The following is a 14,780-nucleotide window of genomic DNA, read 5'->3' on the forward strand; positions in this document are numbered from 1 at the left end:
GATTGGAGAGGGGGGAAAATATAAAAATGTGCAGAAAATGATAGGCTACTCAGCTAAAATGCTTTAAAATGGCAACCAAAACCAGAAAGACGTGGAAGAAAACGGAAACAACCATTCGAACGGATCGAAGAACAGCCAAAATGGCAAAAACTCTCCCAATGATCAGCTCCAGGGAGATCAAAGAAGGCGTAAAGTTACCTGTGAGTACTATAACAATTAGAAGACACCTATGCAAAGCCAAGCTATCTTAATTGGAATGGTGCAAATAATTATTTCACCATAAAAGAGTTTGAAACACCTCAGACATCAGATTACCATGCAGAACACTGTGCAGGGAAACCACACCATCTACACAATATGCACACTGTGGAGTGGGAGGCAGTGAGGTGTTAAGAGTGACAGAGATGTTAACAGCCATTAAGGAGTTTTAAGTGATATCTCTGCAGGCCAACAACATGCCCCGGGTCTCAGTCATGGTATCCGATAACGATAATGGCTAATGCCTACAGCAGATTTTCTCCGTCAACTACTTAACATCAGATCAGGTGCAGCAACAGCTTGAGCATTGACACGGACCTTTAACTACACATGCACACAAAAGGCAATCTCACATTTATATATAGTTTATTTGACTTGTTGCAATTAATATTTTAACAAATTTATTTCATTTGTATTATTGTAAACGGAATGTCTTTGGGTTTTGAACTGTTGGTCAGACAGGGCCATGACTATTCTCTGACCTTTTACAGACCAACAATTAATCGCTAATGAAAATACTGGTTAGTTGCAGCCCTGTATTACCACATTTAGCAAATTAGGCAACATTTTTTCACTCTTTTATGAGTAAATGCCTCTGTGATGGCACATTAGACCGCTCATCCGAGGTTGTGTGTGGTAGGTAAAATTTAATATATAATAATAAAATATAAATTCCCAGAGTGAACAGTCAGCATTATGCTAGCAACGCACTAATTTAATAAACAAATTAGTGAACACTGAATATTTTCAAATAATCACAGTTAATAGTAAAAATAATTGTTAAAAGGTACAAATGATTTGACACTTTAAAATGATAAAATAAAAGTCTGTTAAGAAAATCTGAAGTAGGAAAGCCTGCTTTAAATATTCATTAGGGTTTCCATTTTTTTATCTCCTTTTAGAACTGCAAAAGTAAAACGTGTAAAATAGTGTAAAATAATATTTGAACACTATCTAATTGTCTCTCACGTGTTATTTCTTCCACAGGAACTTTTCATTAGTCTTCCAGAGACTCTTACTCTTCTCCTCTGCAGACCTACTTCTTGCTGCTAAGTTAGTGTTGATGCAAACCCTCTGCACTTCTGCCGGGTCCGTTAACCTGTTGATACTCTCCTCATTACCCTCATTCAGGAGGTCCCAGAAGTCTTTGCGACTGCCCTTGGATACCGCCTCGTGTGTAGGGGCTGTGCTTGACTTTGGAGAGGACAGAAAGTCTATGCGGCCTGCTGAACCTGAATCAGTACTGAGGGTGATTCCGGATGGACAGGGTGTGGTGAGATATGTGCTTATTGACACAGAGGAGAGGGCAGGAGGTGTTTTTGGGGCGATCCTTTGTTGTCCACCCCTGGATTTGGGTTTTAACAAATCGTCGAGGATTGAGGTGTCTCCTATCAGGTCTGTGAGGAAGGAACTGTGATTGGAGGTAGATGTGGCCGGCTCAGGAGGGGAAGGGGTCTGAGGTTTTCCTCCGAGGCCTTGAGAAGTTTCGCTGGTCCTACAAGACAAGTTTTGCTCTTGCTCCCATCCCTGTGCTGTGGGTTTGGATAATATGGTGGACCTGCTATGGCTGAGGGCCCGAGAAGAAGGAGTATCTCTGTCTGTGCGACTCAGAAAAGCAGCAGCCTCCCCAGACCCCAGACCACTGCTGCCGGCCTGATCCAAGCCAAGACCACCACCAGCTCTGAAGGCTCCAGAACTAGAAACACTACCCCTCTTTGTCCTCTTATGTCCTCTGGCACCCCAGACTGTCTCCTCCTGCTCCTCTGACTCAAGGCTTGGAACATCTCTGAGAGGTTTCTCTGGTTCTAGAACATCATTTTGTGGTTTTGTAGGCTTTGTCTCAGGTTCTGGAACATGATTTTGTGGGATTCTAGACTTTTTCTGTGGCAAAGAAACATTATTATTTTGTGGGACTTCAGGCTTCGTTTTGGGTTCTGGATTCTTCCGAGTGCATTTACGCTTCTTCTTGGCTTTTAGAACATCCTTTTCTGGGGTTCTGGTATCTGCGTGAGATTTTGTGGCGCATGTTGAGGATGCAGCAGTTGAAGAGGAGGTAGAGATCTGTACTGAGTCAGCCTGTGGGAAGCTGTTTGTGACCGTATTAGCCAGGTCAGGATGGTTCAGTGAAGTGTAATACTGTCGTAGCCAGGCCAGTCTCTGGGTTGAGTTCCTTCTCAGAATCTCCACTGCAAACTGATGGACTGTGGGAAATTTAAATTTTTCCGCCATTTCCTCCAGCTGCTGCCTACACACAGAAATGTGAAAAGTGTGAAAAAACATCCATGCAAAAGAGTGATTTTATAACTATGTACAGTTACAGTAATACCCGGCTACAATTTGGCACATGTGAGCACACTGTAAGGTACATCAAATCACATGTAAAACAACATCTTTAAAAAGCCACAAGGCCTATACTATTAATCAGATATTCAGCCCGTTTGCCAGGCTTAGCCTAAGATGAATACTTCTCCACATACTCAGGCTCATATCCAGAGAGTCATGCAGTATGAGATGTTTTTCCTGAGGGCAGTCATTAAAACCTTGGTCTAACCAGACTGAGACAGAAATACTTCAAAGTCACTGGTGGGACAGCTGCATTATGGTGGTGTTATTGCCATTTGTGGCTTTAAATGGAAAAACAATATAATATAAAACCTAATAAAAGTGACGGCAGTAAAACACAACGTGTATGCAGGTTTAAATCATTAAACAGCAAGGTTAATTGAAAGGCTATCAATACAACTAGTGTGTATTTTCACTCCCTGGTGAGCCTCTGGGCAGAGATACAGCTTTCCCCCCTTGGGGAGTGAGATTGGAGCCACAAAAGGTGCCTGTGTGTCTCTGTATGAGAGTGTTCGGGAAGGTAGGGGGCAGAGGCGACGCAGCAGGACAGAGGTGTGCATTTGAGTACCGTGTGTGTGTGTGTGCGTGCGTGCGTGCGTGCGTGCGTGCGTGCGTGCGTGCGTGCGTGCGTGCGTGTGTGTAAATGCTTGTTAGGACGTGTGTGTATGTCAGTAATGGTTTGGAAGCCCTCCGGCGATCAGTTTTGATTGGTCTCAGGAGGGCTGTGGTTGCGGAGGGGAAAACTCCTTCAATGCAAGGCCTGAACATAACTTGGTAATCTTTGGCATGATGCTGGGAAATAGGTGGAAGGGAAAGCTCAGAGGTGGTCTCTCGCTAAAACACATGCACACACACAACCACAATTCCTGAGGCCCAGGTGGGGGCGCTCACCACCATATCTGTGGTGAGTTTTGGCTTACATCCCTGCACTTCCAGGAATTCCTGTCTTCCGACTACACTTTTTATACCCCCTTTCCTCAATTCATCCACTGGCCTGCTTTATTCCCATTAAAACCTTTTCTTCTTCCCTTCTGTTGCAGGCCCTCCTTGTCATCTTTCCCTCACTATGTCTACCCATGACCTCCCTACTCTCTTTCTCCCTCTCATAGTAAATCTATAACATCTCATCTTCTAATCTTCTACAATACAGTCTTTTTCTTAATTCTTCCCCTGCCTGTATAACTGCTTTCTCCTTTTCTCTCCACCTCACCTCCTCTGAGACCCTTTCAGTACCTTTGTATAGCCTGGGGAGTCTCTCCGATGATGAAGGTGGTATGTCGGGTGTGGTGCACACTTGTGCTGGTGAAGTTGACTGGATGGTCCACTCTGGGCTTCTCCCGTGTGACAGCAGAAGGCCATGGCTCACTGTCTGGTTGGCTCAATGACAGGCTCTGGTCCAATCAAACAACAGGTAAAGTTTTATAGAAGCAGTGACCAGCTCATAGATGAGCTAGTTATTTTTTTCTCAGACTCACTCAGTTTGTTTACAAACACAGCTTATGTTAATGCACATAGCTTTCATCAATATGATCAATATAACAGCATTATTTGGAGTGTGAGAGGAGGAAAATGATTAATATTGACAGATATAAGGGGCCTGATCAGCCAAATCACCCCAAAACTAACTTTTTTCCCCTCTACATTTGATTTGTATCATACCAAATAATTACACTTTCAAAATATCTAATCCAAAAATCAAGACAAAGAATCCCACGGTAGTCCACAAACCTAATTTTTTGTTTGATATTTTGCCAGGTTTGCTCACCACCTGCCTCTCTCCACTAATCAGTACTCGCGGCTGGGATGTGCAGGCTTATGTTAACATGATAGTGGATGTACACATGCAGCATTATGGACCACAGATTTGAATACAGGTAACCTACACTGCTGCTACTCATCAAGCACCACTGAGCTGTTCTAGCTACAAAAAAACCCAATAAGCTTTTACATCCACTCTCATTTCATAGTGAGCGTGTGTGTCTGATGCAGTACTGGCGATTGCCAGGCACGCTTTGGTAGAAAACAGGTCTAAATGACACTGTTTACAGCGAGGTCTGTTTACTGAGTAAACATGTCACAGTTTATGGAAAAATACATTCCCGTTAGGTTTTTCAAACATAATCTGATTTATCTAATCTAATTTGGGATGGCAAGAACTAAATGCAATTCATCTCCAAACCATGACAAATCAACAAAACTACTACACTTTTTTTGGGTGAACTGATCTGTCATCAGTCCATGTGTGTAGTGTTGGGTGAAGGGCTGTGGCGGATACAACTACAATATTATACATTTGAAGAACCACTGAACCAGACTAATGTCATGTGTGCGGCGTGTACCTCCTGGGTGCCGAGAAGGTGATTGGCCGGGAGCTGAGAGTACATCTTGCGTTCAAACACGTCTCGTACAGCAGCTCTACTGATCAGCTCCTCTGCTTTGCTCCCACCCACCACGCGCTGGTTTGAGTGTGTATACACCACTTCCTGTACGTTCCCTTTAAATAGAAATATCCATAATTAATGTTAAAATTGAGTTATAATCATTAAAATGAAGATTAGCATATAAAAATAGGTATTGAATCTCACCTAGCACAATGTCGATAGTTCCATCCTTTCCTTTGGATGCTGGGGATGGCAACTCCACTGTGGATCTTTCTGTCAGTGGAGACGTTAAGTGACATCCTGTAGATCTTCCTTTCTTAACAGGAGTGTGTTCATCTTCTGAAGATGTGAATATCTCTATGTTCTCTGTGTATTTGGATCTGGCTTTGTCCCTGACACTAACACTTTGCTTCTTTCTCTCACGATCTAGCTTTCCTCTCTCTCTGTCTCCTCGTCTAACGTGTGAATTTAAAGCGACCCTCTCGGGCCCCGTCAATGCCTCTATGTCCAAATCCTCGGATTCATCTGAATAATCCTCAAAGTGGTGCGCTTTCGGAACTGTCATTTTGAGCTTGTTAGGATTCTTTTTGTCTGGTGAGGGATTTTCATCACTCTCTTCATCCACTGTAATTTTCTTATTTGTCCACCCTTTCAGGTACTGTCCCTCTCTTATAGCCTCATCACTCTGTTTAACTAGAGAAACATTTCCTCCTCTCCCCCCACTTCTGTTCTCCCCATCTTTTCTGTCTGAACTGCTGGCATCCCAGATTTTCATTCCCAATTTATGGGGACAGACTACACCATTTCCTGTGAAGGAGCTCTTGCAGATGGCAGAGGAGGTACCGTCCCTCTTTTGATCCTCAGCATATTCCTCCGAGGGGCCTTCTTCAACACCTGAGCTACTGTCCCCTTCTCCTAACTCTGGTTTTCCTTTGACTCTTTCGAGGAGTTTGGAGAAACCGTATTGGAGGAGACTCATTCGACCAGGACCAGTGGCAGAATTCCCACCCCTGTTGCCGTCCTCTGCACCGGGGTTTAGCACCTTCCTCTTAAGCCCCCGCTCCTCCTCATCCTCCTCACTCCCACTGCTGAAGTCCAGCACCCCTCTGGGGACCTTTGATGGATCTCTATACTCCTTGGCTGGTTCATCATTTGCTACAGGGCCATCTGTAGGCAGAACATCTCCAGGTTCCTTAAATAAAACAGAAGGGGCACCAGTTAGCTCAACACTAGAGCGCGCACCTCATGTACAAAGGCTCAGTCCTTGCCAAAACGGCCCCGGGTTTGAGTCCAACAAGTGGCCCTTTGCAGCATGTCGTCCCTCCTCTCTCTCCCACATGTACTGTCTTTCAACTGCCCTTTCTAAATAAAGGCACAAAAAAGCCCCCAAAATAAAATTTAAATACATAAATAAATAAAAACAGAAGAAAAAAAAACAGCTAAAGATAAGTAGGAACAGATTGGCACAGAAATTGATAAGAAAAATGTAAATAAACTGCATGAGAAAGATCCAGCTACAACAGGCTACACATTCTTCACTTGCCTTGTCCATGCCATCTTTCACTGGACCAGCCTATGTGAGATCTCATTGTGTAATACAAAACAGATGTTTGTAACAATAAATCATAATAAACATGAATGTGACATATGCCTTCCATCATGATGTAATATGAAGAAAACAAAGGGATCATAACATTTCCTGGAGCTGATATGAATGGGCCTTTATGGGAGCGACCACCAACAGTGATTCTAATGTCACAAAATTTGCCAACTAGATGACTCTTCCCCAGTTCTGCTGTGCATGTTGCCGCTTACACGCCTCAAGCCTCTCTCCTCTGTGCGTGCTAAGGCACCCCAGTGTATTCTGCATTCTTGAAAGAATCTGAATGGCCTCAGTGGAGCAGCAAGCCCTGTAAAAAAAGAACCTAGTTGGGAACAGGATGATAAGGGGTATCACTGTGAAAATAAATAGCTGAAAAGTAGAAGATAGACTTCAGTGTGGTCTGCTCCTTCCATTAGGACAAGCAAGTAATTACATCCAGCTGTTTCGCTCAGCATCAGAGAGAACGTGAGAGGCAGACAAAGAGAACCTCATCCTTCGCTTTCACTAAAATACAAAGAATGAAGCATATAAGTGTTTTTTTGTAAACCATGGCTTTAAAGTAATACTCCACCCAGAATTGATTGCATTACAACTTTTATACAGTATTAAGATACTTATGTTCTGTGTGATTGAAAGGTTGCTGTAAACAGTTTGTCAGTTACAAAGGATTCAAATTGGTAAAAAACATCAACAACTCCACAGAAACTTCTGAAAACACTAAGCTAATCTAAGTATGTTTCTCACTTAAGGCAGATAAAATACTTCAAGGGAGCTTTTCAGCTTGAGGACGATTTCTAGTGAAAATATGACATACACATATGAATCTATTATAATTTTAACTGCCTGAACTCAAGCTAACCACAGCTTCTGTGAAAAAACTACAAAATTTGCAGCCACATTTTTCTCACAAACATGGCATATAATAATAATAATAATAATAATAATAATAATCTTTATTTATACAGCACTTCAGAATCAAAACAGAGTTACAAAGTGCTTACATACATATGTAATTTGGAATATCATCCTCAAAGAGAATAAGAAGATTATAAGATAAATAACAATAAGAATGTTTTGAGATTGTGTGGGCAGAGTACCAGGGGCGCAGGAAAGGTCCCTGTTTGAGGTATCCCTTCTTTCACGTGGGAAAGTGAGAATGAGTGGGCTGCCTGGGAAACAAGACAGAGTGAGAGATGGGAAAGATGAGTGCCCTATGTTCTGGGTCTCTGAGAACGGCAGAATTACTCACGCTAACTCCCTTCGCCGCCTCCTCCTTCTCTTCGCCTGTGTGAGTGCTGGTTGTCATTACACCGGACTCCACTTGTCCTTCTCGCTGACAGAAGAGCAAAAGTGAGACACACATTCATCAAAACAAATTTTTTATTGTACTTATTGGGCTAGATCAGTGGGATGAGACGTGGTATCAGGCAGTATGCTACAGTAGCACATCATCATTTAAGCTGAAATTTCAGTGTAAGCTTTCTAACCTCTAGTATCTTGCGGGTGAGGCATGTCCCTTCGATCTGCAGCCTGAAGAGGTTTCTGATCCCAAACAGCTCTCCCTTATAGATACCGTGCCCTTGCACTGCCTCGAAGTACCGGCGTGCACTCTCCTTGCCCACAACTGAGCACTGCAATTGCTGAAAGATGGGAAAGAAGGTACATAAAGTACTTTTACAGATACTGACACAGAGCACAAAGCTCACATTTTGAAGCATTATGGAAAAAATGACTCATAAATCTATCAAGTAAATTCAGTTGTGAGCATGTGTCGGTTCCAGGCTGTGGTCATTAATATAATTGATAGTTCAAGATGGCGCCACGTTTGTTTTGTTTACATTTTCTGATTCTGAATTTAATTACTGTGGAAATCATTAAATGGGGAATTTATAAACCAGATATATACCAGTACAAACGTGGCCTTCAGTATCTTTCTGTTATTATTTGATTTAGTCACTGTTAGTAAACCTTTTTGAGGTCTTCTATTGACCCAATAGACAATTAAGCTGCAGCAGCCATCTCACAGGTAGTAAATGAGATAACCTCAGTGTAATAACATGTGCATCATTTGCACATTATGATGATATGATGATTAATATTATCTGGTACCTGTTTGTAAACTTGTCTGAGGTAGATAACCTCCTCAACAGTCCCCAGTGAGATCAGCCTAAGAACAGTCACATCCCTGCACTGGCCAATGCGGTATGCCCTGAAGAGTGACAAAAATATATCAACACACAGGCATCGTGCATATTAATAGTAAAAAACGTGTATGTTTTGATATCAGCAAAGAAAATGACAAGGTAAGCTATCCTGGCACCCACAGTGCTTTCTGAAGCCAAACAAGAGTAGCAACAACAGAATACATTTTTTATTAGAATACTGTGTAAAGTCTATCAAGATATGGCCCACAACCTACCGGTCAATGGCTTGGAGGTCACTGGCTGGGTTCCATGTGGGGTCAAATAGCACTACCACATTGGCCCCTACAAAGTTAAGACCAAGACCGCCCGCCCTGATATAACAAAGAGTTCAAAAGGTCAGTTGTCAGCACATTCAAGGTTTTGAGTAGTTGTAGAAGCATTGAAAACACATGTTGAAATAGAGATAACTGTAGAATACACTATTAAATACCCCCCTTTGGTTTAGCTTTACAGTTGTAATTTTGAAGTTAAAAGGACTAACATGGTAGAAACCAGGCAGATGTTGATGTGAGAAGAGCTGTTGAACTCTTTGACAATCTGAATTCTCTCTTTGGCTTTCGTGGTTCCGTCCAACCTGCTGTAGTCCAGCCCCTCTGCCATGCAGTAGCTCTCCAGCACATCCAACAGCTGACGGGTTCAAAACACAACAAACAACTGTTTAGGGGTTCATATCATGTGGAACAACTGCGTAGAGGTTGACATCTATACACCTGTAGCGTGAATTCTCTCTGTCAAGAGTTCAAATGTAAACGCTAGACAAACAGATTTAATAAAAAAGAATGTCCCCTGGCTTGTATATTTGCAGATACACTATAGGGGTAATACTGAGCACAATCTAAACTGTATGGACTTTATGATTCCCTATAAAAGCAAAACATAGGCCATGTAAATATTACCTCATAGCAGCCAGCCTCAGGTGACAGCAGCCATTAAGCTGATGATACACAGAGCAACTTTTAGAGCAATTGTGCAGGGCAACGTTGCCGTCAATGGTAATGAGTAAAGATTACTACCGTAATCCCCTTCCCCCACCACTCCACCACCCGCCCCGCACCGTCGCTATCAAAATATGTTTTCGGTCTTGCCACTAGCAAGATAGCCCAGCAACACTGTTTAAAAAGTTGCCCCGTGTATCATCAGCTTTAGACTCTGCAGAGCCCAATTATCTTTAAAACTCTAATCGCCCTCACTTATAAAACCCCGTAGCTTACCTATTAATCTGTGTCATTAGAAAAACAATTCTCCTGCTCCTATTTTCTCTGTTAACAAGTCATCTGCTATAAAAAAAAAAGTGACAATTCAGAGTGTTTGTTCAAGCCTGTTGTTGTGTTGAAACGCTGAATGGATGTAGCTGGAACCAACCAGCGTACTCCAACACTGACACCATCTAAAATCCCTTTTCGATTACATCACTGTGAGCATCAAATCATTTTCCTACACGAAAATGTCTCGCCCTTCTGCTCATCCACCTCTCACACAATAAATATATCTCTCTGCAATCACACATGCAAACTCACTGACACGCAACGACTCTGATTTTCAACGCATACAAACTCCACTCTCACCTTGGTTGAGAGAGAAAAAAGCAGCACTTTATCTCTCTTTTGCAGATAATATGACAGGAGCTTCTGCAAAACCTGAAAGGAATACAAGTACGTTAATAAATCAAATCATTACCCACACATAATGAGGAGGTGACTGAGTGTGTGTTCCCAAACTGTACCTTCATCTTTCCACTGTACATCGGGTCCGACAAGGCCTCAAATGCTTCACCTTTGCATCTCTGCACAAAGTCGGGAAACTTTTGGAAAACCTTCGCACAGACGCCACCCACATACTTTTCCTGCAAGAAACAAATGAGTCATAACAGTGAACCAAATCCATAACGAGAAGATGTGGTATGAAATTGGTATACTGCATCAGTTATAGGGCAGCATGTTTTTACCTGTTTCTTGCTGGTGCCTGCAGTGGTCTGAAGCAGGGCTACATGGTTGGCAACCTTCCTCAATATGGCCAAGTAACTAAAGTACAGCTCCTTCATTTTCACACCTTCTGAGTTTGTCTGCAATAAAACAAACTGATATTATCGGAGCGCTCAAGCTTTAATTTTTTTTTTTTCCCATGAATGTAATTCAATTGCAATAATGAATGGTTCCTTCCCGCAAATCAATTAGATGATTTGTGGGAATTTTAATTATTTTTGAATTTTTCTGAATTACACTGTAGTATTTAAAAAGTAGAATGCAAGAGTACCGCTCAGATACCTAAGGGGTCAGGTCACCTAAATCACACAAAGCACATTTTCCCAACATGTTTGTCTGGTTTTAAGTGATCTGACTCCTTAAAGTAAAAAAAGAAGTAGAAAAAAAATCAGTAATGAGATTGATTTCACTTTTTCACAGATTTTAGGAAAGATCTCAACCTTACAATTACAATACACGGCATACAAAAGCACGCATTGGTAAAAGGGGTGAACTAACTCTATAGCAGCAGCTTCTGCGGGTGCGTCCACTTTGACAGTCACATTTCTCTGAAGACCTCAACAGCAACGTCACATCGTCAGTGTCCAGCACTGCCTGATACACAGTCTGCTGAAAGTCTGTCAGAGAGCAATACACCACCTGGAAGTAAACACAACACAGAAGTTCTTTGAGAGGTGCTTTTAGACATCACAAACCTACATTTGAATATTTTGATAAAGGAATGTTGTCATGTAGATGGTGATTTGTCAGTGAAAAGTCTGATTTGACTAAACCAATCTTACCCTGTCGTCCTTCTTAGGCAGTTGTTCCTTGATGAGAGCTTTCGTCCTTCTGAGGAACCACTGGGAAATCTTCCTCACCAGGGCTCTAACAGTCTTCCTCCCTGTAGCTAGGGCACGTTTAGTTGCACTGTGCCTCTGCCCTTGCTCAATTGGATCTGAAAACTTGTTCTTGAAATGTCCTAAGCTGCCAAGACAACCAGGTATGGCCCTAAATACAAGAAAAAAATATGAAAGCTAATATAAATTGCAATCACGTCACTTCCACTACAGGGAACGAAATGTGCTTGTAAATAAGCAAATTATAAATGTATTATAATATAATAAAAGTAATAAAAGTCTATACCAGTCCATGACACACCACAGCTCCTCAAGGTTGTTCTGTAAGATGGTGCCAGTGAGGCCAATCCTGATCTGAACAACAACAAAAAAATAATAATAAAATAGAGCTGCAAAGCTAGCATCAAAAGCACAGTCCAAATAGAAAACTTAAGCTTTTAACTATTTTGTAGCAGCTTATTATGAAGGTGGTATTATGATGGTGGCACAATTGAATAGATTTTGAATAAAACAGAAACAAAGACCACTTGAGTGCAGACTTTACTCATCTTAATGACTAACACCATCAGAAATCGCCACTATCAGTACAATAAATCCATGCAGACTCTAGTCATTACTAGTTGCTTACTAGTAATATCATGCTGAAATAATAAGACGAACATAAGGCTCTCTGACCTTGCATTTCAGGTCCTTCATGGCCTGGGTGATCTGAGAATTTGGATTTTTAATCTTGTGGGCCTCATCCACAACCACTGCAGACCAGTCTATGCTGCAGGGAGGGCAAAGGTATATTTTAGTCACAGTGCTTAGGTTTATTTATGGTATCTGTTGCTTGTGTGTACTGCGCATGGTTCTTACATATTAAACTGATCCAGACAAAGGCGCAGAGTCTCGTAGGTAGTGAGGGCAATCTCAATGCGTCCCTTCTTGATGCGAGCCAGCTCGTCCTCTTTCCTCAGCCCGTGGACCACCACACACTGGAAGTGACCCCATGTGTCCAGTTCATCTTTCCAGTTATAAAGCACTGACAGTGGGGCCACAATGAGGAACACCTAGGCCAGATCATGGAAACAACAAAACATGCTTTACTTGAAATTCTTAGCATTTCTTTACAATTGAATAATAATAACAACAACAACAACAACTTTATTTGTATAGCACCTTTTATGCAAAGATGGAGCCCAAAGTGCTAAACAAAACAAGATCAGCCAATAACAGCAATAGCAATGCGAGAAAAACAAACAGTGATACTAGCAAAATTAACCCAAATTAAAAGCCAAAATAAACAGATCTTTCATTTCTTTCAGCTCCTCAAGATCCAAGGGGAGGGCCATATAAGCAGAAAGCAGCCTCACCAGATTTCTTATTTGAGTAGCAAATTTCAATACCCACTTTGTTGGGTTTACTTTGCTTGGAGGGCATCTGACTCTGCAGAAACTGAGGCCTGTTGTTCTTGATATCCTCCCATGTGCCTGTTTTGTGCAACACTGCAGCAAGAAAACCAATGACCTAAGATACGATCAAAGAGGTGGAGAGAACGACAGCCAAGTGAAGAAAAAAGGCAGACATTTAAACAATTCTGAAAATAGTTTTGCAGCTCATGTGCTTTGTACCTGTACAGTTTTTCCCAAGCCCATGTCGTCCCCCAAGACGCAACCTCTGGAGCGGATGTAGTTGTTGTAAATAAACCTGATACCTTCTCTTTGGTAATCCCTCAAGTATCTGTTGATGGTGTAGGGGACTCTGTCTTCATCGACATTACTCAGTTCTAAGGGGACACATAGCCTGGGGTCTGTGCTGCTGCTGGGAAACACAGGTTTCTCCTTGGTGAAGTGATTTGAGCCTGGTCTCATGAGTTTCGAGACAGGTACAGCTTCCTCCTCTTCTTCATCTTTACTGGGGTCTTTGACGACCACCCATGCTATGGTGTCACCATTATGAGAGGTCAGTCTCTGAATAGTGGTTTCTCGAAGGGTGCCGTCTTTCGGGTCAGGAGCCAGACAACGGTCACCTTCACGCCATGTTGCTATTAAATAACATTTTATTAGTTGTGCTTTGCATCATATTTTTACAATACTTCACTAAAGGCACAGAAATAGTTTCAATAATATTGTATCTTGTTAAAATCTGTCTTTTATACAGTGGTGTTGTTTTAATGAATAGAAAAAAAATAGCTTAAATCTGCACAAAATAAACCTATTCTCATGAAGGTATTTAGATTATACTCTATTATCATAGTAATAATACAGAAAGGTGTCCCATTGATTAAATCAATCTTATGATTTAAGAGTAATGTGAACTTAATGGACATAATTTTGAGTGAAAGTCAACTAATGTTCCTTGGAAAGGAAATATGGCTAATTGTTAGCTAGCTGCAGATGCTTTGCATAGCCGCAGGGTTGTGTAAACCAGTGCCCAACTGAAATGTAGCTGTAGCTAAAAACGTGCATTTCAAACCTTTTTCAACTGCAGAAACTGAAGCCATCAGGATGCCCTGAGAGTATCCCCTTCTTCCTGTGGACGAAAAGTCACTGTAGCAATAGCATGGTAGCTAGCTTGCTTAGTTTAGCTAACATTTAGAGATAAAGAAATAACGACAACTATAAAATGACAAACTGAGATTATGTAAGTCATATCATCCTGAGGAAGTCGCTTTTACTTTATCCTCATATAAGTTCATTTAACTGCCGAAAAAGCACAGAGACACACTGCAGGACACACTGCAGGACCAGCTGCTGCTCCACTGCACTTTGCTGAATGTTTATCTGTTTTAACAACGACAGCCGCACTTTCGAAGTATTTAACCGATTTCAAATAAAATTTAAAAGTCTACTATTCAAGTTACAAATCATCTAAAAATAGTTTTAAATATTAGATGTCTTACTGATTCGGTCTCTTTTTTTCTCCGTACAAATTTCACTGTCGGACATTATATTGAAAGTGCTGTGTAGACTCGAAATCGAAATTAGGCTATATTTCTGTCCATCTCTTTCTATCTATATTTATTCTTTTATATAGGCTATGATTTCTATTAAATAAAATAAAGCATTAGTTGAAATCTGCAAAACAAGCTTATTTTACAGGGACTATAAAATACTTCATTGCATTGCATTACACAGAGCTGTAGCGAAACAAATCATTTTCATCCCCAGTCACCGACAAGATAATGG

General features: G+C 41.5%; 1 protein-coding gene across 4 annotated transcripts; it reads right to left on the bottom strand.

Annotated features, from left to right (window-relative positions):
• Window positions 1-607: 607 nt before the first annotated feature.
• Window positions 608-14,363, bottom strand: ercc6l2 (excision repair cross-complementation group 6-like 2). 4 transcript variants are annotated; one of them, XM_038703970.1, is made up of 20 exons: window positions 14,068-14,363; window positions 13,224-13,636; window positions 13,003-13,119; window positions 12,469-12,662; window positions 12,286-12,379; window positions 11,897-11,964; window positions 11,554-11,761; window positions 11,270-11,410; window positions 10,735-10,851; window positions 10,513-10,632; window positions 10,355-10,426; window positions 9,271-9,416; window positions 9,005-9,100; window positions 8,695-8,794; window positions 8,073-8,225; window positions 7,835-7,918; window positions 5,187-6,174; window positions 4,941-5,095; window positions 3,835-3,992; window positions 608-2,503 (listed from the first exon to the last, which is right to left on the bottom strand). In XM_038703970.1, exons 1-20 carry the CDS (start codon window positions 14,093-14,095, stop codon window positions 1,231-1,233), a joined length of 4,725 nt encoding a protein of 1,574 aa, XP_038559898.1. In that variant the 5' UTR covers window positions 14,096-14,363; the 3' UTR covers window positions 608-1,230. The 4 variants fall into 4 exon arrangements, 3 of the variants coding, with proteins under 3 accessions (XP_038559898.1, XP_038559900.1, XP_038559899.1); XR_005442493.1 differs by lacking the exons at window positions 608-2,503; window positions 3,835-3,992; window positions 4,941-5,095 and adding an exon at window positions 6,798-6,892 and having other exon boundaries at window positions 6,038-6,174; XM_038703972.1 differs by lacking the exons at window positions 608-2,503; window positions 3,835-3,992; window positions 4,941-5,095 and having other exon boundaries at window positions 6,072-6,892.
• Between the last annotated feature and the right edge of the window lie 417 nt (window positions 14,364-14,780).

This window comes from Micropterus salmoides, unplaced genomic scaffold (genome assembly GCF_014851395.1).
Source record: "Micropterus salmoides isolate LMB-PRFRI ecotype aquatic unplaced genomic scaffold, ASM1485139v1 Ms_hic_scaffold_7, whole genome shotgun sequence".
Classification (NCBI taxonomy): domain Eukaryota; kingdom Metazoa; phylum Chordata; class Actinopteri; order Centrarchiformes; family Centrarchidae; genus Micropterus; species Micropterus salmoides.